This window comes from Spermophilus citellus (genome assembly GCF_964194105.1).
Source record: "Spermophilus citellus genome assembly, chromosome: 9".
Classification (NCBI taxonomy): domain Eukaryota; kingdom Metazoa; phylum Chordata; class Mammalia; order Rodentia; family Sciuridae; genus Spermophilus; species Spermophilus citellus.
In genome coordinates, this window is record NC_138191.1 from 120,021,285 (window position 1) to 120,048,998 (window position 27,714).

General features: G+C 39.3%; 1 protein-coding gene across 3 annotated transcripts in view; it reads right to left on the minus strand.

Moving 5' to 3' along the window:
• The window catches only part of WDTC1 (WD and tetratricopeptide repeats 1), a 65,964-nt gene that overhangs the window by 11,025 nt on the left and 27,225 nt on the right, over window positions 1–27,714 (minus strand). For all 3 annotated transcript variants that reach the window (XM_081306626.1, XM_081306627.1, XM_081306625.1), the window contains 8 exons: window positions 11,556–11,602; window positions 11,098–11,209; window positions 6,896–7,083; window positions 3,937–4,119; window positions 3,013–3,107; window positions 2,551–2,666; window positions 795–870; window positions 79–187 (listed from right to left, as the gene is read on the minus strand). In XM_081306626.1, the coding sequence (XP_081162752.1) occupies window positions 79–187; window positions 795–870; window positions 2,551–2,666; window positions 3,013–3,107; window positions 3,937–4,119; window positions 6,896–7,083; window positions 11,098–11,209; window positions 11,556–11,602 (926 nt within the window). The remainder of the gene's footprint in view (window positions 1–78; window positions 188–794; window positions 871–2,550; window positions 2,667–3,012; window positions 3,108–3,936; window positions 4,120–6,895; window positions 7,084–11,097; window positions 11,210–11,555; window positions 11,603–27,714) is intronic.

Here is a 27,714-nt window from a genome sequence, read left to right on the forward strand (position 1 = left end):
TTTATAGGGCATGTCCTTCCCTCAAGTTCATAGAGAGTAACTGAGGCTTGGAGGACTGAATGGGTCAGCTGGCCTCACCTGATATGCCCCCTACTTTCTGGCAGTCGGAAGCCGTTGCTGTGAAGGTGCAGGCCATTAGACACGCCGTTGGACACACCATTGGTAGACATCTTGCCGTTCTGGACTTCTGGCAGGATGGGGAGAAAGTAACAATGACAACTCAGGATGAGGCCCTTGTTTCTTCTCCACAGCCCTTCAGCTTCCAACACAGGGTCTGAGGTTCCACTGTGGGACTGACTATTCCTCCAAGGTAAGACCCAGTCCCAGAGACCAAGTTTGGACAGACCAGCAGCGAAGACGTAAAGAAAAGCCTGTACGCCCTCTGCTGGCTGGCAAGGGACACAGCTTCAACATGTCATTTCCCTTAGCTGGGCTGGGGGGGAGGGGCGGGGAATAAGGGGTAAGGAGGTGCCTGTATCAACTGTAGGACCAGAGTGAGTTAATAAGCCAGCATGAGAAAGGGAAGGGCAACTACTTCAGGTCCGCAAGAGCAGAGCTGTGGGAACAATCTGTTTCAGAGGGAAGTGAAAAGGGCTATGATGCAAAGCCCTGGGACAGATCTCTGACCTATTGTTATCTTCCTTCTTCCTGTAAGGACAGGATCATTTCAGAGATCTGCTGCTTTTGGAGTATTGTAGCCACAGTTCAGAATAACGGGCAGGCTTCTCAGCAGAGGCAGCTGGTACTCAAGCTCCCCACCCCACTTCAGCACAGATACCCTAGGAAGGACTTACCCCCTGAGGAGTGGCATTTTCTAGGCAAGAGGAAGGTGTATGGCCGCTGCTTGTAAGTCAAGTCAAACAAATAGACCTAAAGTTGAGGGTCAAGAAAAGATATGGAGGCTATGAGGCATGGATGTGGTTGAACTACTCACAAGGCTATGGCGGTTCTCAAGAACCAGGCCTTCAGTATACACTGAGTGCTGAGCACAGAGCTATAGAGCTAGCCTAGGAAGTGAACTTCAGGCAGGAAAATATTCCTATTTCCTTCAGGTCCTTGGGAAGGGCCATTTGATCTACCCAAAGCTCTAAGTGAAATACTGTCCTTAATTAGAATCACATGCTTAAATTGGAAAAGTACTCAGAGATCACAAAGCTAAATGTCTTTAACAGATAGGAAAACCGAGGCTGCAGAAAGGAGAAGCAACTTGCTTAAAGTAACACTGCTAGTTACTTCTCTCAGTAGGTAAATATTATCTGTTATTAACACTTATTGAATGCTTATTTTGTTCTAGAACTCTGTTTTTTTTATATTGACTCATTTCATCCTAGAAACTACCACATGCAGAAATACTATTATTATCACCCCTTTTGCAAATGAAGAAATATAGGCTCAAAATTCAAAATTTATTCAGGATCAGAAAAGCAGCACATGGCATAGCCAGGACTCAAACCTATGTCCGCCTGGCTCTGAAGCACTCTACTAGACAGTCTCCCCACTTACACTTATGCCACCTTCAGGCCAGATAATACTTAGCTCTGTGAAGCCAGAGGACTATTCTGAACTCAGGTGCTCACCCATTCTCCAGCCCATTTCTTTTATATATATTCATGCCTTGCCTTGTAATGTCATCACCATTTCCTGCCTTGTCTCCTGTCATCCCGAGGATGGATCATATTTGCATTTGCCTCCCCTATATTATTATTTTGATTCTGGGGATCCAACCCAGGGCCTCATGCATGCTAGGTTCCCTATTTTTATCATAACTCTAGTCCACAATGAGTGCTCAGTAGAATAAAAACAAATTTATGCAAGGCTTACTAAATATCCTGAGAGCACACAAACAGAAGATTTAGCAACCTATTATCAAAGAACATTCTCAAAACTGGTCCTAAACCACATCTTGGCTGTGTGCTCTGAGACCCATGGATCTTCTCCTAAGAAAACAGCAGATGAGGAAAACTGAGGCTCAGAAAAGTGAACGGACTTGCTCAAAGTCACAAAACACAGCTTGAAGACAGTAGGCCATCATTGAAGATAGATCTGTCAATTTCAAAGCCTGTATTTTTTAACTAAACTCTCATACTATCATATATCTATCTAGTTCATTAAAAAATAAAAAGCCAGGTGAAGTGATACACAGCTGTAATCCCAATGACTCAAGAGGCTGAGGCAGAAGGATCACAAGCAACTTAGCCTGGGCAACTTAGCAAGAACCTGTCTCAAAATAAAAAATAAAAAGGACTAGGGATGTAGCTCAGTGGCAGAACACCCATGGATTCAATACCCAGTACTGCAATAAAATAAAAAAGAAAGAAAGAGAAATTAGAAAGAGAGAGACAACAGAGAAAGACACACAGAGAGAGACCAGCCTATTATACCTCTCTCAGCATCCTTATAATGTCATGTCACTCCCACCTTTCACAGTAATGTAATTTACAATGAAGCTATTACGTCTGTCTACCTAATGGCAGTGGAGGTACGGTACACAGGCCTGGTCTACTGCATATGGGATGGTTATGGGCAGTCACATGAGGCAGCTGAACCTACCTGTTCACCTCCCATGTTGACTAGCAGCTCTGTGCCATTGGGGCTGAAGGTCACATAGGTGGCAACCAGCACTCTCAGACGGTTGTTATAGTCAGGCAGCTTCACTGGCAGGTGACCTGGAAAAAGAGCCCTGTCATTCTAGAGTGAGGTTCTCAGTCCCCCTTGAAGGGGCAGGAGATTGTGTGAAGATAGCCAAATTGAAAACTTTAGCACTCAACTTCATCATAGAAGCAGCCACAAGTGTCGAGCCCGATGATCAACACTGGGCCAGCTGCTTTATCTCCTAGATTACAACCCCAGTTTACAGAAAAGAAACTCATTAAAGGTAAATAATTTGATGAAGTTTAGCATTAGAGTCAGGATTAAAGATCTGTCTGACTCTAAAGCCCTTACTCTTGACCAGAATGGCAGGTAAGTAAGCATCCAGTCAAGAGTTTGGCGCCAGAGCTGGCTGAGTCCTACCTGCTACATAATACTGGGCTGCACCATCTGGAAGGGGCTTCTGCCGGTCACAGAAGGTGTGTACACCTGCTGATGGGCTCTGCTTCATGCTCTTTCTGGTGGGAAGAAAAATAAAATAGGCTAAAACTCTAAAAACAATAACAAACACACACCCCCTAAATAAAAAACCAACCAACCAAAAAACAATAAGAAATTCAGGCACTGGCCTTGGCTAGATAGACCAGACCCCCACTAGAGGATGCCTAAGTTTAGGTCCCTGAGAAATAAAGGAGGCACCTTTCTTCCTTACCTAAGTGACTCCAAAGTCCAGCTACTAGACAGATATGGACACAGACACTATAGTGTTTTGCCAAGGAGGTCCTGAAAACTCTGTGGATTCTCATGGCCACTTCATTTCCCCCATTTTACAGACATGGAATCTAAGGCTCAAGGCCCACTCCAAGCTATGTAGTATGGGAGGAACATCAGTGGTCACCCACACTCATGAATGAAAATAAAGCAGGCCAGGCACTGCTGCACTTGTCCCCAAATCATGGAAAGCCAAGGCTGCAGAAGCCACTTCGTTTGGGGGTTGTTGTGAGGGTGGGGGTGCTCAGTATATTCCTCTTTATTTATTTATTTTAAATATAATAAAATACATGCAGAAAGAAATTACGTGTATAAAACTAACTGTGCAAACACAATCATGGTAAGATAACCAGGAGAAAAACTATATGGTGATTTCTCTCAGGCCATGAGATTTTGGGTAATTTCTTTGTTAAACTTTTCACATTTTTCAAAACAAGCATATGTTAATATTTTTAAATCACAAGATTAAAAAACAAACAAACAACAACAACAATTAAAAATGAAGAGGGTGTGGAAATGAAGAAAAGGGGTGGCTAGTTCCCAGGGTCTTGCCCCAGGAGGCTGAGTGAACCATACCTATGGTTATGGATCATGCGAATGTCGTAGAGCCTCACGAAGGGCCCACTGGCCCCTACAGCCAGGCAGTTGTTGTCCTGGGGATTGACTGTGAGGCACTTGGCCTCCACCAGCTGGCCACAATACTCTGTCAGGTCAATCAGCACCTCCGAGTGTTTGCTGTTCTCCCGAAGGTCATACTGGCTGTGAGAGAGGACAAAGTTAGGGATGGGGTCCTTGTGTAGTAGGCAGGCAAGAAGCAGAGTCCTTGTTATTCAAGGATTTGGAGGGGCTTTAGACCCATATGTAAATTATCAGAATGTCAAAACCTCTCTCCCATTTCCTAGTGCCCACTGTGTGCCAGGCCCCTGTAGTAGGTTTCTCACACATTCTTTTTCATCCTAGCGTAACCCCTTAGGGTAGATACTACTGTACTTATTTTACAGATATATTATGGGTACTATTATACTACTGCTGATTACAATGCTTAGTGAAAACATGCTTTGTGTCTAGTATTGTCCCTAGGTGTGGAACAAGGCTGACTTGCCAAGACTGGATTTAGACTATTTTGCTCTGCTCCTTCCTAATCTAGTTTCTTTCAAGAAACAAAGGAAGATATAGATGAAGGGGGAAAAGAAAAAGAAAGAGAGAGAGAGAGAGAAAATCTGGATATCATCTAAGAGCTACCTAGAAGAACGATCCCATCCACATGGTAAAGGAAATGCCAACACCTGCTACAGCAAAATCCTACTGCTCCAGCTTGGGGAACTTTTTTGCTCATAATACAGTTACCTTCAGAGAGCTGGGAGGGACATCACCCACATGCTCACCTTCCTCTTGCCTAAACATCTGCAACAATCTCTTTGCTGTTGGCCTTTCTTAAGTCATCCTTACCAGAATGTTCTTCCCAAAACAGTTTTATGCCACTCTCCTACCTCTGTCCCCAAAACTGTAGAGATTCCTCAATACTTTAAGTTTGCCTTTACCAAACTCCACATTTTTTTCAAAATGTGGGTCAATTACAACTAAGAACCCTCTGTCCTGTACACTGTCACTTTTATCCCTGCCTTCACAAACTCGACTTGTGCTGGGAAGCCACTCAGACTTTCCTGGATCATCCAAATCCCTCCTATTCTAGAAGGCCCAGAGTAAGCTCACCTGCTGACTGTGACTATGCCTCAGTCCCTAGGATTCTACCCCATGCCCAAGATGCTCAGCATCCCTGGCACAGCCTGGGCAGTCAGTTTGAACAAGTGCACATGCTACTGATCAAATGCTTCCTAAGTACCATACTAAAATTTTACATGTGCTATTTCAATTTTAATGTTCAGATGAACAAAGGAACAAATAATTAATACTGTGATTATTCCCATTTTACATTTAAGGAAACTGAGGTTCGGAGGTAAAGTAATCTTCTCCAGTCAAACACTGGGTGAGAGATAGGATTTCACTCCAGTTCTGACTTCATTCCAGTTCTGGCCTGCTCATAGCTACTGTGTTATAGCTTACACATGACTTAGAGACTTCTTTTCTATAATAGGGAAGAGAGACAAAGTCCTATAGGAACTCAACGGAGGTAGATTAAAGCCGGTTGGGGAGATAGGAAACCATGCAAGAAAACATGCATCTGAAGAAAGGGGTTAAAGAAGGGCAATAATAGCTGAGTGCTGCAGTGTGTACTTGTAGTCCCAGCTACTTGGGAGGCTGAGATGGGAGGATCACTTGAGCTTAGGAGTTGGACAAGCCTGGGCAATATAATGAGACCCAATCTCACAAAGGTTTGGAAGCGGGACTTCTGCAGGTGTAGCTCATTGGTATAGTGCATGCCTGGCATGCAGGAGGCCCTGGGTTCAATCCTTAGTACCACACATACACACATGAAAAAAAAAAAAAAGGAAAGCAATGCTATTTCAGGCTGAAGGAAATGAAGGAAGTGGAGGCACATGTGTAACAATACAGGGCACTAGAAAAGGGGACAGTATTTTCTAATTTCTGCTGGTTCTCCCTGTCCCAGAAATATGTTCAATGACAAAATTGTTCAAGAGAAATGTGTCAAGTACCTTTATGTGCCAGGCACATTCTAGGGACACAATAAAGAATAACACAGACATGGAGTTGCTCTAAGAGAGTTTACTATTCAAGTGCAGACACAGACAAAAATGTAAACCAACAAGCAAAAAACAAAGTAAGGGTTGGGGTTGTGGCTCAGCGGCAGAGCACTTGCCTAGCACCTATGAGGCATTGAGTTCAATCCTCAGCACCCAAATGTCAGTATGCCCTTTCCTTCTCCATATAAATAAAAATAAATAAATAAAATAAAGATATTATGTCTAACTACAACTAAAAAAAAATTAAAAAATAAAGTAACTACAGATGGTGATTAGAGTTATAGAGAATGCAATTAGGATTATGAAACAGAATAACGTAATTTACGTTATTAACTTAATAACATAATTAATTTTGTTGGTTGTAGATGAATAGAATACCTTTATTTTATTTATTTTTGTGTGGTGCTGACGATCAAATCCTGTGCCTCACACATGCTAGGTGAATATTCTACCATTGAGCCACAACCCCAACCCCTAGACAAGTATTTCCAAAGAGGTGACTCAAACTGATTTCCTTTGGTGACAGAGTCAGACATGGAAAGAACTGTGGACAGAGAATCCAGGGATAGGAAATAGCAAGTGTGAACACCCAGAGATGGTAGAGATCTGGACATCTGAGGTTGTGGGAGAAGGTCAGTGGACCTAGAGGTGGTAGAGGGAGGACAGAGATGGAGCATGGTGAAGATGGGGTAAACAAATGTTCCCAATTGAGTTTGTACACAGACAACTACTCTGGGCAGAAAAGGCAGCTGGACTTCTGTTGGAAGAAGGAACCAGGCCTATGGGAGGACGTACTGTAAGCAGATGGAATGGGGAGTTACCACGCCCTGGGAGCAGGGGAGCCACAGGCCACTTGATGCCCAGACCCTTACCGGATAAGCCCATCCTCAGCAGCACTCCAGAACGTGTTGGGCCACATGGGTGCTGTGGCGATGCGCTTCACCCGGTTTGTGTGATCTCCAAACATGTGGATAGTCTCCTTTACTGTCAGGTCATGGACATGCACCTTGGAGTCAGCTGCTCCCGTGATCAAGATGCGGTCCCCAGCATGAGGCAGGAACTGCTCAGGAGAGATTGAAGAAGAGATTGGCAGGTGGTAGTGACAGAGCTGGCCACTGAAGGAGATGAGCCAGGATGTCAGTATGCCCTTTCCTTCTCCATATAAGACAAGAAAATGATCTCATCCAAGACAATTCACATATAAGTGCATGCGCGCGCGCGCACACACACACACACACACACACACACACACACACACTTTAGATATCAGTTAGCAGCCAATAGGCGTAAAGGTCAAAATCAAGATACACACTTTAATTTTGCCAGAGTGGTTATGACCTATGCCAAATTTAACTACTTGAGGAATGCTTTTCCTTTGACTCTTCCCCAAGTAACAGTAAATAATAATCAATTTTTTTTTTTCTAAAAATTTACCATGTACTAGCTACCAAGCAGCAACTTTTTCTTACTGATGCTTAAAAGAGCTCATTCAAATAGGATTTGGGGGTTGGGATGTAGCTCAGTTGTACAGCACATACTTAGCATATGTGAGGTTCTGTTTTCAACCCCAGTAGCTAGTAAATAAGTTTAAAAATTGAGTTTCAGTACCTAACATGCAGCAAGACCAAATCCACATACCATACTGCCTTATTTGATTGATTAATGATGATGATGCATGCTAAGCATGGTGCTCTACCATTGAGCTACACCCCCCAGCCCACCACGACTATTTTTTTTAATTTATTATTTTTTTAATAATTTTTATTGTTGGTTGTTCAAAATATTACATAGTTCTTGATATATCATATTTCACATTTTGATTCAAGTGGGTTATGAACTCCCATTTTTACCCCATATACAGATTGCAGAATCACATCGGTTACACATCCACTGATTTACATATTGCCATACTAGTGTCTGTTGTATTCTGCTGCCTTTCCTATCCTCTACTATCCCCCCTCCCCTCCCCTCCCCTCCCTTCTTCTCTCTCTACCCCATCTACTGTAATTCATTTCTCCCTCTTGTTTTTTTTTTCACTTTCCCCTCACTTCCTCTTGTATGTAATTTTGTATAACCATGAGGGGCTCCTTCCATTTCCATGCAATTTCCCTTCTCTCTCCCTTTCCCTCCCACCTCTCATCCCTGTTTAATGTTAATCTTCTCATGCTCTTCCTCCCTACTCTGTTCTTAGTTACTCTCCTTATATCAAAGAAGACATTTGGCAATTGTTTTTTAGGGATTGGCTAGCTTCACTTAGCATAATCTGCTCTAATGCCATCCATTTCCCTGCAAAGTCTATGATTTTGTCATTTTTTAATGCAGAGTAATATTCCATTGTGTATAAATGCCACATTTTTTTAATCCATTCGTCTATTGAAGGGCATCTAGGTTGGTTCCACAGTCTTGCTATTGTGAATTGTGCTGCTATGAACATCGATGTAGCAGTGTCCCTGTAGTATGCTCTTTTTAGGTCTTTAGGGAATAGACCGAGAAGGGGAATAGCTGGGTCAAATGGTGGTTCCATTCCCAGCTTTCCAAGAAATCTCCATACTGCTTTCCAAATTGGCCGCCACCACGACTATTTAATAACCTAAAAATCAAGTAATAAATTAGTCCTAAAGAGAAAATAACTTTCAGGGAATTTTAAGGTAGCGGGGACTTTAAATTGGTTCAACTGTTTCTGGAGAATAATCTGGCAATAGGTAACAAAGATAAAAAGCTATTCTTACCTTTTGACCCAAAACTTTCACTTCTAAGAAGTAATCCAAGAAGAAAAAGGGACATGTGCGGAAATGCGCAGAGCATCACTCCTTATAGTAACAAACAGTGAAAATGGTTCAAATGTAAGACCTTGGGAAAGGGCTGACTACCAAGAAATCCATCTCTATGTAGCTAAGAATGAGACTTCTGGGGTTGGGGAGTATCGAAGTAGAATAGTGCTTACCTAGCATACATGAGGCCATAAGGTTTTTTGTTTTTGTTTTTTTTTTTTTTTTGGTATAAGGGATTGAACTCAGAGGCATTCAACCACTGAGCCACATCCCCAGCCCTACTGACTCACTGAGTTGTTTAGCACCTTGCCGTTGTTGAGGCTGGCTTTGAACTCACAATTCCCCCGTCTCAGCCTCTGGAGATTACAGGCATGGGATTACAGGTGCGGGCTACCACACCCAGTGTGAGACCATAAGTTTGATCCCCAGCATCCAAACAAACAATTAAAAAAACAAAATGAGAGTCCCACTATCATGATGAAGCCGAGAATACCATACTCTAGATGACATCTGGCAAGATCATAAGAGTTACAAATACTGCTTCAAATAAGGGGAATAAAAGCAGGCAGTTCTATCACCTAACTTTGGGTTACTTAGAGTCATCTAACTTTTTTTGAGTTCAAAAGACTAATTTTTTTTTTTTTTTTTTTTTTTTTTTGGTGGTACTGGGAATTCAACTCAGGGCCTTGTGCATGTAAGATAAGCACTCTACCAACTTGTAAGCCCAGCCCTGAATTTTTTTATTTTTATTTTTTTCAGTACTGGGGATTGAATCCAAGGACTCAAACATGCTAGGCAAGTGCTTTGCTAATGAGCTGCATCACAGACCTTTTTTAAATTTTTAAATTTTGAAACAGGGTTTCATTAAGTTGCTCAGGCTGTTGGGACTTTGTGATCCTCTAACTTCCCAAGTAGCTGGGATTACAGACATGTCCACCATACCTAACTTTTAGTTTTTTGTTTTTGAACTGAAAAGTTCTTTCCAACCCACACTAAGGCTAAGTGTTGGTACTGTGTGAGGGGCATCACTCTGCATTTAAATAGCTGCAATTCCCTTTGGCTTTAAACGTTTATGGAAGAGCAACATCCATTTTTTCCATATATTCTTCTCCACTGGCACATTAGACTGGGATAGATGGAACAGACAGAATTCAATCATCTTTAGGGACAATCAGTAGTTTTTAATCCTGTCTAGAGATAGCATATACTCCACGCACAACAGAAATAAACAGGAAAGCCCTGGCCATGGCCATGGGCCTAGGGCTGCAACTACACATCATACACCATAGTTGCCACTAGGGGGAGGGCATTGTTGAAATACTGTAAAGACACCTAGTATTTTGACTACCTGAAGACAGAATCCTTTTCTAAACTTTCTTTCTTTTTAAACAGAAGAGGAGGCTGATGGGCTATGTGTAAGTGACTTGTCCAAGGTCTCACCATGAAGGTATATTAAAAACTCGACATTTTATGCTCCATGATGCAAAACTGGTGGCTCAGGTCCCCATCCCCAAGTCTGAATGCACAGACTAAAACTTTGCAGGGGCAGAAAGCAATCTCTGTTGGTCATGTAAAAGATGAATTGTCATTGTTATGTCTCTAAAAATCACAGAAATATGGAATTGGCCTCTGGAACAGGAGATGAGGATCAGAGCTTGGGAAAGAGGCAAAGTTTAAGATATATTTTGAGCTTTTAAATCTGTTATTGTTCAGTTATTTGGGAAATAAGTAGGTGTTGAATTCTTTGATTTACTTTCTCTTCGGGTATCTGCTCATTCTTTTTTTGTAGGTGTGTGTGTTGGGGACTGAACCCAGGGCCTTGAGCTGGCTAGGCAATTGCTCTGCCACTGAACTATATTCCCAGCCTTTTTAAAAATTTTACTTTGGGGGAGGGTTTCACTAAGTTGCCCAAGTTGGCTGTAAATGTGCAATCCTTCTGAATCAGCCTCCCAAGTGGCCGGAATTGTAGACACACCCAGCCTCTTTTTAAAAAAAATCAATTATTTAATTGAATTGTAACATCAATTATAAATTCCTCTTTAAAAAAAAATTGTTCAAGCTCAGAATCATCCCCCCCACCCTCAACGCTCACATAATTATAAGTCCATCTCGAGTTAGCTTCTTGGCTCTAAAAGACAAAGAAGGGCATGGAAAAGGGATGAAGCTTCAGGCATCACCATCAAAGGCTCAGACCATGGGGAGGGTCTGTGACCCCAGAGGGTACATGAGACATACACATGCCAACATGACCATGCCCACAGCCCAGTCACACCATCACTTGCTCTTTGGCTTGTCCTGCTCACCTTGACAGAGAAGATATTTGCAGTGTGTCCTGTATGCATGGAGAGCAGCTTCTTGTGGTGCAGCGGGTCCCACACAATCGTGTGCTGGTCATCAGAACCAGAGGCCAGCAAGCTGCAAGCAGAATGATGGGCTTTGACTTCTTCTCAAGTTCCCAGGCTCCCCCTCCCCACATTCCCAGTTTATAGAAGTTCGGACCCAAAGAACTAGAAGTTTCCCATTATCCTTGAATACACTGACTAGTAAAAACAACAACAACAACAACAAAAAAACAACAACTAGGGTTTGGATGGTCACCCACCCTTCCATCTAACTGGGATTGATAGTTTAACTGTATTAAAAGTTATGGCCTAAACATAAGAAGAGAGTAGCTTTTTTTTACTTAGATTCACTCAAAAGAAGGAAGCTCCTTCTCTCAGCTTCTTCACACCTCCTTCAGAACTCTCTAGCTCATACTTACTCTCCTTTCTCATTCCACTCCAGACAATTGACACATCCTGAGTGACCCTGGGAAGGCAAATGGCAAGGGACAAAAAGAGAGCCAGTTAGAGATCCTCCTGGGGAGAAGTAGAACTAAGCAGAAAAACTTGCCTTTCTTTTTGTTTTGTTTCGCCTTTTTTTTTTTTTTTTTTTTATACTGGGGATTGAACCAAGACCTCAGACATCCTAGGCAAGTGCTCTATCCCTGAGCTACGCCCCGAGCATAAACTGGTCTTCCCATCTTCAGTGTTTTCCACAGAATGATGGGCTTTGACTTCATGTTGAACACATTTTGTCATCCTGAGGGAAGTTAGCTTGAGAGTGAATGTGGGTGGCCAGAATTGATTAAACTGCTTGGCATACTACAGTACATAAAGTACTTTCATATTCATAATCTCACTTGTCACTGGGCACCTCTGAGCTATGAAGGACAGGTTTCACTGATCCCATTTTGTAGAAAAGTCAACAGAAGTTCAGATAGTAGTAAGTAGTAGAAGTGAGATCCAAAATATTTCTGCTTCTACAACTAGAAGGGTATGTCAATGGTCCCTCCAAGGGACAGCCCCTCAGCCAAGAAAATTTGCTCAGAGGAGCATCTGACACAAAGGCGGCCAAATAACTAGAAGAATAATCTTTCATTTGTCTACTTATATTTATCAAGTATGTACTACAAGCGAGGTACTATTTGGATACTAGACATGACGGTATACCAGTCTCAGATCTTTTGAAGCCTGGTGCAGTAAACTGGGCTAGAGTTTTTATCTTTGAGATTTGAATTGAGAAATGCAGAGAAATGCTGAAGTTGAAAGCATGCACAGGGAGAAATAATGGCAAGGTTAGGGTTATGAAGACAGAGTATCCATGAATAAGCAGAAGGTACAGAGAACAGACTGAGTCTCACATGGTGGGAGAGAAGAAGTCACTAGGCATTCCTAAATACTGTTCTGTTTCTTCACCTTCCCTCTTTTCTAATAGCACCCTGATTTACATTTCGTAATTATCTCCCTGCCTCAAATCAGATATATATATTTCAGGAAGCACAAACTCATTGTTCTTGCCACAGTAATGGGTTCAGGGACTTAGGCCTAAACCAAATAGGACGTGGCAGACACTTGCCATAGGGATTGGTTCTGAAATGAACCTGTGACCCCTATCAGACGCAATGGGGAACAGGTACTAGGAGGGAGCCTCTGCAAATGGTGTTTTTTTCATTTTGGGGTGACAGTCTATGGAAAAGATGTCTTTCTTCCTTTGAATTCTAGGGATATAGACATGACACCTGGAACTATGCACTCATTTTGCCATCATGAGGGAAGTTAGCTTGAGAGTGAAATAAATATGCAGGGGAAGCTTAGCCAAGGGATCCTAAAATATTGGAGTGAGACCAATAAGAGTAACTAAGCCTGGCACCAACCTACTCCTGCCCTTCCAGTAAATAAGTGAGTCAATCAGTTCATTCTTCTTCTTTTTTTCTTTTTATACCTTCATTTTATTTATTTATTTTTATTTTTATGTGGTGCTTAGGATTGAACCCAGGGCCACACACATGCAAGGCAAGCACTTTGCCACTGAGCCACAACCCCAGCCCCCTGGTTCATTCTTCTTAAAAGTGATTTGAGCTGGGCTGTCATTTGTGACCCAAAGCATCTTAACCAACTCATTCTTCAAGTCTCTGTTTATAGGTAGTTTCTTCCCCATCTTTTAGAGGGAGAAAGTATGTTCCTAAGGGCTCCTAATGTCATACTGTGTTATGGCTCTGTGGTGATGTAGTTGTTTTCTTCCACCAGCCCTGAGAAAGCAAACTTTGTGGACTATGTTTACTGAATCCCCAAGGCCAGGCACAGTGCCTGGCATGTATCTATTGCCTAACTAACCAAATGAGTCCAGTTAGTGGGAGTAGTGGAAAAAATTGAGAGATATGGTCAAGTCTAATCTCCCAACTGCCTAGTCAAAAAAAAAAGCTTATTCCTTTGCCTTCTCCTTCCCTTGCTCTTTGTCCTGTAAATACTCTCATCTGAGTTGAAACCCATTTCCTCACAGGTTCTTCACTTGTGCACATGACGGACACATATCTGCTTAAACTTGCCAGATCACTTGCTGATCTGAGGCCTTTAGCCTTCCCATGACACTCTGGTCAAATCACTGGTCACTCTTTCTGGGTCAGAATTATTTCTGTCCTTAGCTCTTTCATTTACTCACCTGACTGTAAATTACTTGTGCCAGGGGTCACAGCTTTATCTTGAAATCTCACAGAGCACCAAGGGCCTTGAATGACTGCCACTTACTGAGGGTTTACAAAGAGCTATGTATAGTGCTAAACTATTCGTGGCAAGCAGAATAATGGCCCCCTGCAGGTGTCCACATCCTAATTCTCTAAAACCTATAAATATGTAATTTTAGGTGGCAAAAGAGACTTTGCAGATGTGATTAAAGTTAAGGGCTTTTTTTTTTTTTTGGCAGGGGGGGCTATCTCAAAAAATGGCCACTGCAGATTTGGCTGAAAGTCCAGTGCATTATCTACTGTGCCACAGAGGCAGTTATTAAGGGCCTTGAGACAGGAGAGGTTACAATGAATTACATAGGTGAGCCCAATCTAATCACACAAATCTTTGAAATCAGAGAAGCTTTCCTGGCTGCAGAGAACTAGAGACAAAGAGGTGTGAAAGGGACTGTACCCACTGTTGCTGACTTTGAAGTTAGAGGAAGGGGGCCAAGAGCCAAGAAATGCAGCAGTCTCTAGAAGCTGGGAATAGCAAGAAAATGAATTCTATTCTACAACCTGCAGAAAAAACATAGCACTGCCAAACCATTGGTGGGATCTATATCAGTCTTTTGATCTATAGAACTGTAAGATCATGAACTTGTATTGTTCCTAAGTTTGTATGGCAGCAACATGAAACTAACACCTACTCTACATCCATTACCTCATTTAAGAGACCATTCTCATTATTCATATCAGGAATAAGAAAAGCAATGCTCAGAGAGGTTAGGAAGCCTGCAGAAGGTAGTACGACTAACAGACACATGGCAGATTTTAACTGAGGAGTTCAGGCCCTCAGGTAATGAGAAATGTATTAATGCTTCCAGAAGGATTATATTTGAGAACTGGGTATGGTAGCACACATCTGTAATCCCAGTGATTCAGGAGGCCAAGGCAGGAAGATTGCAAGTTCAAGGTGGCCTTAGCAACTTAGTGAAGTTTTAAGCAACTTAGTGAAACCCTGTCTCAAAATAAAAAAATTTCTGGTACCAAAAAAACCAAACCCAAACCAACAAACAAAAACACCAACTAAAAAACAGAATGACTATATTTGTCCTCAAATTAGTAGAAGACCCTATCTCAAAGTGCAGAAGATAGGGTCTATAGTAGACATATTAAATATGATACTTAGGATTCTTCTTTATATGCTTAAAAAGCTCACAGGCAGGTAAACTGGAATAAGTAGAGGAAAAAATTTCAAACCATTACAAAAATACAAAGTAACTACAGTAAAAAATATTATTAAAGCCCTTTACAAGTTAGAAGACACATTTTGGAACCTATTCTTCAAAGAACAAAGTGTTTAAGAGGAGTTATCTTGTGTTTGATAAATAGCTGACTTGGCCACAGGTTTACAATCTATATTTGCAGTGAAGAATAGAAGAAAATGTGCTTAGGACATACCAGAGTTTAACAGTGAATGACAAAAATAAAGGGAGGGGCTGTGTACACAAAGCCCTGGGTTTATTTATTTTTATTTTTTTATTTTTTGGAACTGGGGATTGAACTCAGGGGCACTTAACCACCGAGCCATATCACCAGCCCTTCATATATTTTATTTAGAGACAGGGTCTTACTAATTTGCTTAGGGCCTTGCTAAGTTCCTGGGCTGACTTTGAACTTATGATCGTCTTGTCTCAGCCTCCGGAGCTGCTGGAATTACAGGTGGGCCCAGCTAAAGCCCTGGGTTTAATCCCCCGCACCACAAAGAAAAAAGTGGGTGAGGGGTGACCAAAAAACAAAACAAATCAAAACTTTTTTTAAAAAATTTTTAAATTTTTGGTCCATACTGGGGATTGAACCCAGAGGTGTGCTACCACTGAGCTGCGTCTTCAGCCCTTTTTTAATTTTTTGAGACAGCCTCCCCTGCCAAAAAAAAAAAAAAAAAAAAAAAAAAAAAAAATCTTACTGCTACCATTGCCTTATAGCCTTAGAGAAATGTTTGGCAATGTCTTATAAGCTAAGCTTATATTTACCCTGTGATTCAGCAAGTCCACTGCAGATATTTACTTGAGAGAAATGAAAACATCTGTCCATACAAAGACTAGTATGAGGATATTTATAGATGCTTTATTTTTAAAAGCTCCAACCTGGAAATAACCCAACAACAACAGAACAATGGATACACAAACTATGGTATATCCATACAGTGAAATGCTACTCAGCAATAAAAAGCAATGAACATAGATAACATGTAACATGAGTAAAACAAAAACACAGCAAAAGAAGCCAGATATAAAAGACTACAGACTAGGGGCTGGGGATGTGGCTCAAGCGGTAGCGCACTCGCCTGGCATGCGTGCGGCCCAGGTTCGATCCTCAGCACTACATACCAACAAAGATGTTGTGTCCACCGAGAACTAAAAAATAAATATTAAAAATTCTCTCTCTCTCTCTCTCTCTCTCCTCTCTCACTCTCTCTTTAAAAAAAAAAAAAAAAGACTACAGACTATAAAATTGCATTTACACAAAGTACAAGAATAGGCAAAACTAACCCATGGAGACAAAAGCCAGAAAGTAGTTGCTTTGAGATAGGAAGGTGATTGAAAAGGGGTACCAGGGGCTGGGATTGTGGCTCAGCGGTAGAGCACTTGCCTAGCAGGTGCGAGGCCCTGGGTTTGATCATCAGCAACACATAAAAATAAATAAATAAAATAAAGATATTGTGACAAAGACAATTAAAAAAAAGAAAAAAGAAAAAGGGCACAGGGAATGTTCTCAGGTGACAGAAGCATTTTTTTTTTCTTTAAATCTTGAGTGTGGTAGTCACACAATTGTCAAAATTCATCCAAATGCTTGAAATCAATGCATTTTATTTTAGGTAAATCATACCTCAATAATGAAAGAGAAAAAGAAAGATTTTAGTAGTAGCAGCTAATATATACTGCCTCACCACTTCCACTGTGCCCTTCATACATGTTTTACAATTACCTTATGAGAGAAACACTGTTACTATCCTCACGTTTCAGATAAAGAAAAAGTTTAATGAACCTGGCATATCTAGAATGTGAGCTCTTGTCTGACAAGGGATTCCAGAGCTTGGCTTTTAACCATAATGTCACATTGCCTATTTTTTATTTAGAACTTTCTCTCTTAAAACTTAAATGCTTGCTATATGCTAGCATTGTACTGGCTCAGGGAAACACGACTGAGTCAGACCAACATACCTCCTGTATCTCCATGGAGCTGATGAGATTTTGTTTTCTCCCCCTCACATCCCAACCTATAACATTAGCTTTCTCCTCCTATGCATCACTACCAATGGTTATAGAACGTCCATGTTAAAGATTAAACTGTGGGGCTGGAGTTGTAGACCAGCAGTAGAGCTCTTGCCTCATATGTGTGAGGCACTGGGTTCGAATTCTAGCACCACATATAAAGAAGCAAATAAAATAAATGTCCATCAACAACTAAAAAATATTTTATAAAAAGATTAAACCATATTTATTCACCTCTCCCTTAGTGTGTTATACATTTACATTACTACTTCTAGAAGTCTTGAAATGGAGTGATTTAAAATATATTTCAACTTGAATATATATAGCTAAAATTCCAAATATTTATAAGTATAGTGAGGCAAGGCAACAACAATAATTCACACTAGAAGGTTTTTCCTTATACTGAGCCTACATCTTCTGTCTATCTCTGCAAGTTCTCTTTAGTTATTCAATTCCTGAACAGTATCTGAGAACTACTATGTACTAGGCATCTTATACATGCAAAGGCTACTGTGATAAATAAGGCAGAAAACTCCAGTGGGGTGGGGAGAGGAAAAATAAACAGGAGTCAGAGAGCAGTGAGTGCTACGAAGAACATAAAACATGGTGGTCTGGACATGCTCTAGATGTACTATAGTCAGGGACAGCTTCTCTGAGGAAGTGATACTTAAGAAATCTGAATGTTGATAAGGAGTGAAGTACAAAAAGATCTCAAGGCAAATAATTCCACATGTAAGGAAGAACAAACACAAAGGTAGGAAGAAGCTTGTTTTGCTATAGAAATAGAATGAAAACCAAAGTGGCCAGAGCATAGTGATGAAAGGGACAAGTAAGATGAACAAAATGGGCTCAGGGAAGTAAGTGGATACCAGAATTTAAAGGAGTGCTGTAGGCCATGGCAATGAGCTTCAAGAGAACAAGAACTGTGTTGGACTTACTTGCTGCTATATTCATCTCTCCCATGTCTAGAATATTCCTGGCATACAGTGGGCACTTGATATGTGCCTGAATGTATGAGTGAATTAATGAATGGCATATCTAGAATGAATGGACCTCTGGTGCTTCAAAGCATGCGTTTACTTCATTATCTAAAGGAGGGGTTGACAACGTTTTCTGTTAAAGGGCCAAATAGTAGATATTTTAGGCTTTGCACACCATATGGTCTCTGTCTGAACTACTCAATTCTACCATTGAATCACTAAAGCAGACAGACAATACATAAATGAATGAGTGTGGCTGTGTTCCAATAAAACTTTATTTATAAAAACAGGTGGCAGTAGACTTCAAATCTGTATGGAAATTCAAAGGACCAGAATAACCAAAAAAAAAAAAAAAAAAAACAATCTTGGAATTGGAAAAAAACAAAGTTGGAAGACTTATACTTCCCAACTTCATAACATGCTACAAAATAGTACTGGAATAAGGATAGACATTTAGATCAATGGTATACAGTTGGCTGCTAATAAAAAAAATTCCATACATTTGTGGTCACTTGATTTATGATAAGGGTTTAGGACAATTCAAGAGGATAGTTTTGTATATGTGTGTGTGGGTGGGGGGATAGCACTAGGGATTGAACCCAAGGGAGTTCTACCACTGAACTTTTTTATTTTTTGCTTTTTATTTTGAGACAGGGTTTATGCTACATAGTAGCCAAGGCTTGCCTAAAACTTGCAATCCTCCTGCCTTGGCCTCCCAGGTAGCTGGGATTATAGACATGTACCACCACACCCAGCATAGCAATGTTTCTTAGATGCAACACCAAAAGCAGGAGTGACAAAGAAAAAATTAAATTTGATTTTATTTAAGGTAAAACTTTTGGGCTGGGGATGTGGCTCAAGCGGTAGCGCGCTCGCCTGGCATGCGTGCAGCCCGGGTTCGATCCTCAGCACCACATACAAACAAAGATGTTGTGTCCGCCGATAACTAAAAAATAAATATTAAAATTCTCTCTCTCTCCCTCTCTCTCTCTCACTCTCTCTTTAAAAAAAAAAACAACAACTTTTGTGCATAAAAGGCACTACCAAGAAAGGATCACAAGTTCAAGGTCATCCTGGGAAAACTAGTAAGACCCAGTCTCCGAATCAAAAAATATTTTTTGAAAAATAAAAAAAGAAAGAAGGAAGAAAACAACACAAAGAAAAAAAATTTCAAATCACATAAATAAAACTCTTATGACTCATCAACAAAAAGACAAATAATCTAAATGGACCAAGGATGTGAATACATTTACCCAAAGAAAATAAACCAATATGGCCAATAAGCACATGAAAAGAAGTATCAACATCACTGGCCATCAAGGAAATGAAAATCAAAACAATTAGATACTACTTTATTCCTCTTATGATAGCTATAGTCAAAAAGATGGATAATAAGAAGTGTTGATGGTGGATACATGGCACATGCCTGTAATTCCAGTGACTTGGGAGGCTCAGGCAGGAAGACTGCAAATTCAAGGCTAGCCTCAGCAACTTAGTGAGACCCTAAGCAACTTAGCAAGACTGTCTCAAAAAATAAAATGGGCTGGGGATATAGCTCAGTGGTAAAGCACCCCTGGGTTCAATCTCTAGTATCAAAAAAAAAAAAAAGTATTGGTGAGGATGTTGAAAAATTGGAACTGTCATATATGTCTGCCACTTTAGGAAACAGTTTAGTAGCTGGGTATGGAAGCTAACATCTACAATCCCAACAGTTTGGGAGATTGAGGCAGGATTGCAAGTTCAAGGCTAGCCTAGACAATTCAGTGAGACCCTGTCTTAAGACAAGAAAATAAAAAAGCAATGTAATTTGGTGGTAGAATGCCCTAGTTCAATCCCTAGTACTGAGGGAAAAAAAAAAAAGGTTGGCAATTCCTCAAAAAGTTAAACATTTAGTTACCATATAACTCAGTAGTTCTATCCTTAGGTACATACTGAAAATACACATTTACACAAAAACTTGCACATGAGGTTTTATAGCAGCATTATTCATAATAACCAAAAAGTAAAAACAACCTAAATGTCTGTAAACTAATGAATGGACAAACTATGGTAAATGTAACAATGCAATGTTATTTAGCCATAAAAGGAACAAAGTATTGATTCATATTACAACATAGATGAGCCTCTAAAACATTATGCTAAATGTAAAAAGTCTGACACAAAAAAGCCACATACTGTCTGATTCTATTTATATGAAATGTCAAGAATAGGAAAATCTATTGTGATAGAAAATAGATTAGTGGTTTCTGGGATGCCACTGGGGATGGGACAAGGGGAATGAGTGACTGCTAATATGGGTAAGAGGTTCATTTTGGGGATGATAAAAATGTTCTGGAGTTAGCAACCACTAATGATTGCACAACTTGGTGAATATACTTAAAAAACACTGAATTGTACACTTAAATAAAATACAAAATAAACTAACAGGTAATGGTCTGGCTTTGGCCCACATACTATAATTTGCTACCTCTTGAAATCTCTCATGAAATCAAATCTCCTCCCCATCTTTTTCTTTGAATGTGACTATTTGATGAACTTGATACCTAGTTTACTTCTCTAAGATGTAAAAAAAGAAAAAACGGACAAATGGTTAGATCAGGTTGCACTATGCTCATGGAACTGCTCCACCAATTCTATTAAAAAAGCATATTGGTCTAGTTTATGATTTGGTTCCATAAACTTGTAACTTGAATTTATGAATAAATTATATAAGAAAAATGGAAATAAAGAGCAACAAGACCAGATTGTAGAGGTGAAATATATATATATATATATATATATATTTGGATCCCTATACTGCTAGATCCCATATCTATAGATTCAACCAGTCATAGATCAAAAACAGAGCTATGATGGCTGCACCTGTAATCAACATGAAGACTTTTTTTCTTATACTTATTCTTGAAACAATTATTTACATAACATTTACATTTTATTAGGAATTTTGAGTAATCTAGAGATTATTTAAAGTATTTGTGAGTTCATGCAAGAGTTATATGCAAATACCATACCATTTTATATGAGACTTGAGTATCTCAAGATTTGGTATAATATATGTAATTTTTTAAGAATAATACTAAGAAAACTAATAAGGCAAAAGAATAAATCCACAAGCAAAGAACTGTTTATTGAGCCTTTTTAAAAATAAGACAGTGATGAGGTGGGAAGAATATAAACTCTGGAGTAATAGGCCTGACATAAATCCCATTAATCTTATTTCCACACTCATATGACCTCAGAAATGTTCAGTTTTATTCTCATTTGTAAAATGAATTTTCTCTCCTCTCTTCTCTACCATGTCAAGAAATCCCACAGATGAATTAAATAGGAGGAATCAAAGTGTGATCACAATCTCCAATGTGAAAAAGGAAAATTCTGGTGATATAACCAAAAATGAAAGCAAGTGCCCTCCCACCCACCCCCCTGTTTTTCTGAGATTGCAGAAAAGTCCAGATATTTGGTCTCTGTCCATCTATGGCAATAAAAATCATTGAGTCAAGATGAGCTAACACATAACTAAAAGGGGCTTGGTGAATTTTCAGCAAATGTCCAAGGAAAAAGGAAGAGTGACATAGTTTTATATAATAGGATATTTTAGAATTAATACTAATTAACATTAAGTTCTCTAATCTCAAGTTCCTTCTGGCTATCTTATTTGGTTGCTGCTACAACAGTCCTTTGTATTTTCTCAATAAACCTTTTTAACTTACTATTTTGGAACAATTTCAAATGTATTAAAAATTTCAAGAATAGTACAAGAATATCCATACATCCTTTCCATCTAATTTATTAACACTGCCACATTTTATTTCTCTCCTTTTCTCCCTGCTTTGTCTCTATACCCACCCCACCACACTCACATGTGACAGCACTTTCTTCCTGACTGGATAATAATTTGCAGACTGCAAGACTCTTTCCACTAATCTACTACTGTGTATTTTCTGAGAACACTGTTGTTCTTTTATTTATCCAGGGATATTTATAAAAACAAGAAATTTATCATTAATACAATACCAATACCTAATTACAATTCTGAATTCCAAATTCAGATTTTGACAACTGTCCCAATAATATCCTCTTTATTTTCATGACCCAGGGGCCAACTCAGGATCACACACTGCATTTAGCTGTCACTTACTCTTTGGTCTTTTACCTTGGAAAGCTCCTCAGCCTTTCTTTGTTAATGACATTGACATTTTTGAAGAATAAATCAGTTCTTCTGATTAGTTTGGATTTGTCTCACTATTTCCTCATTAGATTTAGCTAATGTATTTTGTCAGAAATACTACCTCAATGATTTTGTGTCCTCATTGCTTAATATCAGGTGGCATAAATTGCCTATTTGTCCTGGTTAAAGTGGTACCCACCAGGTTTCTCCACCATAATGTTACGATTTTTCCCTTTGTTATCTGTGAGGAAATACTTCATATTGTGCAAATATTTTGTCCTTCATCAAATTTTCACACAATGGTTTCAGTCACCCATTGATTATTCCTGCCTCAATCATTTATTAGTATGGTAGTCATAAAAATGATGATTTTCTACTTCTATCATTTCTTTATTTAATAGTTGGCATTCTAGTAGAATGAACTGCACCTCCATTGGTGTAAACTCAGATTTTTAAAAATATATTTTTTAGTTATAGATGGACACAATACCTTTATTTTATTTATTTATATATGGTGCCGAGGATCAAACCCAGTGTCTCACATGTACTAGGCAAGTGCTCTACCATTGAGCTACAACCCCAGCCCCAAAACTCAATATTGTTTTTACTTGATGGGTTTTAATTTACTACTGTCATGATTCATTCCATATACTAAAATTGTTCCAGATCTGGCCAACAATATGGCCTGCAAGCTGGCTCCTACGTCTTTACAATATATTCCTATCATTTTTAATAGACTTTTTTACTTTTCAGCACAATATGTTATAGATTCACCTTATACTTTCTCTGTCCCAGCCAATTATTTCTCCAAGGACTCCTGATTCCTTACAGTATGGAATGGTATTTTAAAAATAGTAACTATCTATTTATTAGTTTGTTTGTTTATGAGATACTGGGGATTGAACCCAGGATTGCTTTACCACTGAGTTACATCCCTATCCCTTTTTATTTTATTTTGTCTTGCTAAATTGCTGAGGCTGGTCTCAAACTTGTGATCCTCTTTCTTCATCCTCCTGAGTTGCTAGGATTATAGGCATGTGCCACACACCTAGCTTATTAAACAGTAGTTATTGAGGTGTAATGTTTCTAGACCCTTTCAAAGGACAAAAGCTAGATAAACACATACACACACATTTTACATACATATTTTAAAAATCATGAGTTCATAATATCAATACAATATTTCAGAGTCCTTTGCCTTTCCCTATTTGAATATTCCTTTTGTCACAGTGATAATTTTGGCATTGGTATGTTTATTCATTCAATTCTACAACACACATATAAAATATTACAGAATTGCTATAGCAATACTATCTCCAATAACAAATCTACAAAGTATAGTTCAAGTTAAGCATGGTGGCACACACCTGTAATCTCAGAGACTCAGAAGGATTGCAAGTTTGAGGCCAGCCTCAGCAACTTAGCAAGACCCCGTCTCAAAAAAAAAAAAAAAAAAAAAAAAAAAAAAAAAAATATATATATATATATATATATATATATATATATATATATATATATATATATGGCTAGTGATGCAGCTCGGTGTTAGAGCTGCCCCTGAGTTCAGTCCCTGTTTAACAAAAAAAAAAAAAAAAAATTTATTTGAAGTTCACTGTAATCTCAGTGACTTGGGAGGCTGAGGCAGGTTGATTTCAAGTTCAAGGCCAACTTTAGCAATTTAAAAAGACCTTCAGGAACTTAGTGAGATCCTGTCTCAAAAATAAAAAATAAAAGAAAAAGATTGGGTATGTAGCTCAGTGGTAAAGTACCTCTAGGTTCACTCCCCATACCAAAAAAAAAAAAAAAATTACTTGATTTAGTTGGCATCCATCTTCTAATCTTTCTTGATTCAATCTTACTTTTTGAGTATGTAAAATCTCAACATGGTTCGTAAAGTGAAAATTATAAAAAAGTCCAGAGAAGGGTTACTTTCCTTTTTCCATCCCTCCACCATTGCCACCTCTGCTTCTCGAGGTGACCAATTTCATTAGTTTCTGCTTATCCTTCCTGCACTTCTGTCTGCCAAAAAATATGCAGAAACATATATTAATTATTGTTCTCCCTTGTTACAGAAAAATTGGCAAAAATTACATTAAGTGGCCCTCACACATATGAAATGTTAGTCAACTCATTCATAAGAGAAATGTAACTTACTCTGAGATATCATTTTTCTTATACTGACATACTATTTTTTCACCTGTCAGGATGTTAAAAAAAAAAAAAAGTCAAGGGGACTAGGGGTATAGCTCAGTTGGCAGAGTGCCTGCCTAGTATGCACAAGGTCCTGTGCTCAATCCCAAGCACCACCAAAAAAAAAAAAAAAGTCAAAAGCTTAACCACAGAGTCCATTGGTAAGCTGTAGAAAAACAGGCACTCTCATGTATTTCTGGCAAAAAGGTAAACTGTGCAACTCCCATGGTGGGAAATTTGGCAATATCTAACAAAACTACACATACATTTGCCCTCTGATCAGCACTCTACTTCTAGGGCTTTTTTTTTTTCACCTAAAGTTACATCTCCAGCAATACTAAAATACATATATTCAAGGTTATTCACTATGGTATTGATGTAATTATAAACTATTAGAAACAACTCTAAGTGCTCATAGTTGGACAATCCATTGAATAAATACTGCTACACAAGATTGTACCACACATATAAAAAATAAGGAAGAACTCTATGAACTTATAGGCTTGATTTCTAAGATATATTGATAGGTAGAAAAAGCCAAGAACAAGAGAATATCTTTATATCTGTATACATCATGCTTTGGTGATTCTTCATCTTAAAAGGACCTCTAACCAAGCCCAGTCAGACAAGCTGTCTCCTCTCCTTCCCTACCCAGTTAAGAGTCCACGATTCAAAGCCCAGCATGGTGGCGTGTGCCCACAGTCCCAGCCACCAGAGAAGGTGAAGCAGGAGGATTATATAAGCTCAGGATTTTTTTTTTTCCCGTGCTGGGGATTGAACCCAGGGCCTTGTTGTACATAGGAAAGCACTCTACCAATTGAGCTATATCCCTAGCCCCTGACCCCAGGATTTTGAGACCAGCCTAACAACATAGCAGGACATCTCCTCTCAAAAAAAAAAAAAAAAAAAAAAAACCATTAACTCATTACCACAATATTCTCTTGCAACATATATTTGACAAACCCCCACTTTAGATTACTTTGTATATCTTCAACTTTCACTTTCTCTACCAATTCATTCCTCTAGAGATTAAACATGCTCAAATCTCTTTTAACCTAAAAAATTCCTTCCTCGGTACCAAATCTGGTTCTAACTATGGCTTTCCATTTCTCTTCCCCTTTATAGCTGGGCTGAAATAGTAACTATATTTGGTACTTTCATCCTTTCACTTCTCAATAATTCTTCTATTTATCTACACCATACTCCAGAGACATGACTTTTGCCAAAGTTACTATTATGGCTTCCTTTCCCAAAATCAATGGATACTTCTTGGTCTTTATTTTACTTGACCTTTGGCAGTATTTGATGGTGTTGACCATTTTCTCCTCAATGAAACTTTCTTCTGTGTTCTGCAACATCATGCTCTCTGTTCTCCTTACTACCCCTTTGGTTGTTTTTTTGTTTATTTGTTTTGGTTTTTGGTGGTACTGAGGACTGAACACAGAGCTTCGTGTATGCCAAGGAAGCATCTATCAACCTCCAGTCCTTATAGTTGTTCTTTTTTTAAAAATTAATTATTTTATTTATTTTTGCATTATAATTCTTAATACACCTTTATATCACAATTTATCATCTCTGATTGTATATAAGGTATGTTGACACCAAATGCATATCTTCATACATGTATTTTGTATAATGATGAGGGTCTCCTTCCACCATCCATGCTATTCCCCTTCTCCCTCCCTTTCCCTCCCACTCCTATTCCCTATCTAGAGATAATCTTCCTCCCTTGCTCTCCCTCCCAACTCCATTTTGAGTCACTGCCTTATATCAAAGAAGACATTCGGCATTTGTTTTTTTGGGATTGGCTAACTTCACTTAGCATAATCTTCTCTAATGCCATCCATTTCCCTGCAAATACCATGATTTATACTTTTTATTGCTGAGTAATATTCCAGTGTATATAAATGCCACATTTTTTTTATCCATTCATCCACCGAAGAACATCTAGGTTGGCTCCACAGTTTAGCTATTATAAATTGTGCTGCTATAAACATTGATGTGGCTGTGTCCACGAAAAAATGCTCATCATCTCTAGCAATCAGAGAAATACAAATTAAAACTACTCTAAGATACCATCTCACTCCAGTAAGAGTGGCAGCCATTATGAAGACAAACAACAAGTGCTGGCGAGGATGTGGGGGGAAAAGGTACACTCATACACTGCTGGTGGGACTGCAAATTGGTGCAGCCAATTTGGAAAGTAGTATGGAGATTCCTTATAGTTGTTCTTAACGTTTTACATACTCCTCCATCATTCACCTGGCCCTTAAATGTTGGTCTTCAGCCAGGCATGGTGGCGCATGCCTGTAATCCCAGCAGCTCGGGAGGCTGAGGCAGGAGGATCCAGAATTCAAAGCCAGCCTCAGCAATGGTGAGGCACTAAGCAACTCAGTGAAACCCTGTCTCTAAAAAAATACAAAGAAGGGCTGGGGATGTGGTTAGTGGTTGAGTGCCCCTGGGTTCAATCCCCAGTACCCACCCCCTCCTCAAAAAGTCAATTTTCATAGATTCATCTAGACATCCTTCTTACTATACACATTCCCCAAGTGCAATCACAACTCACATTCATGGCTCCAATCTATATGTTGCTCACTACTCCCAAATAACATCTTTAGACTATACCTCTATTCTGAGCTCAAATCCAAATACCTGTCTAGATACTGCTAAATGGACACAGAACATCATTACCAAACAGGTCATCTTTCCCTCAAATCTATTCATGTACCAATGTTCCCGAACTCAGCAAATGATCCTACTTTCTACCCTGCCACTCAAGCCAGACCTTCATTTGTTACTCTTCTCTTCCTATTTTTCCACATCCAATCACCAAAAATTCTGATGATTCTATCTTTTAAACATTTCAAATCTACTGACTTTTCTCCATCCAAACAAACTACTACTATCTTAGTTCAGATAGCCTATAACCTCTTCCTGAGTCACTGTCACACTTCATAATTGGTTTGGCTGTCTCCAGTTTAAACTTCTTCAATCTATTCTTCATTTTGAAGCCAACATTATTTTTATTTTTTAATTAGAGACATTAAGTTTCTTAGGGCATTGCTAAATTGCTGAGGCTAGCCTAGAACTCGCAGTCGACCTGTATCAGCATCCTGATTTACTGAGATTACAGGTGTGCACCACCAAACCTGATCCTGACAAGATTAATTTTTTTAAAGCACACTCTGATCGTGTTGTTTCTATGCTATAAGCCATTCAATGGCTCTCTACTGTCCTCAGTCTTCAACATAGCTTATAGCATCCTTCACGATAAACAATCCATCCACACTCACTTTATCAGCCTCATCTGCCATTCCTCTTCT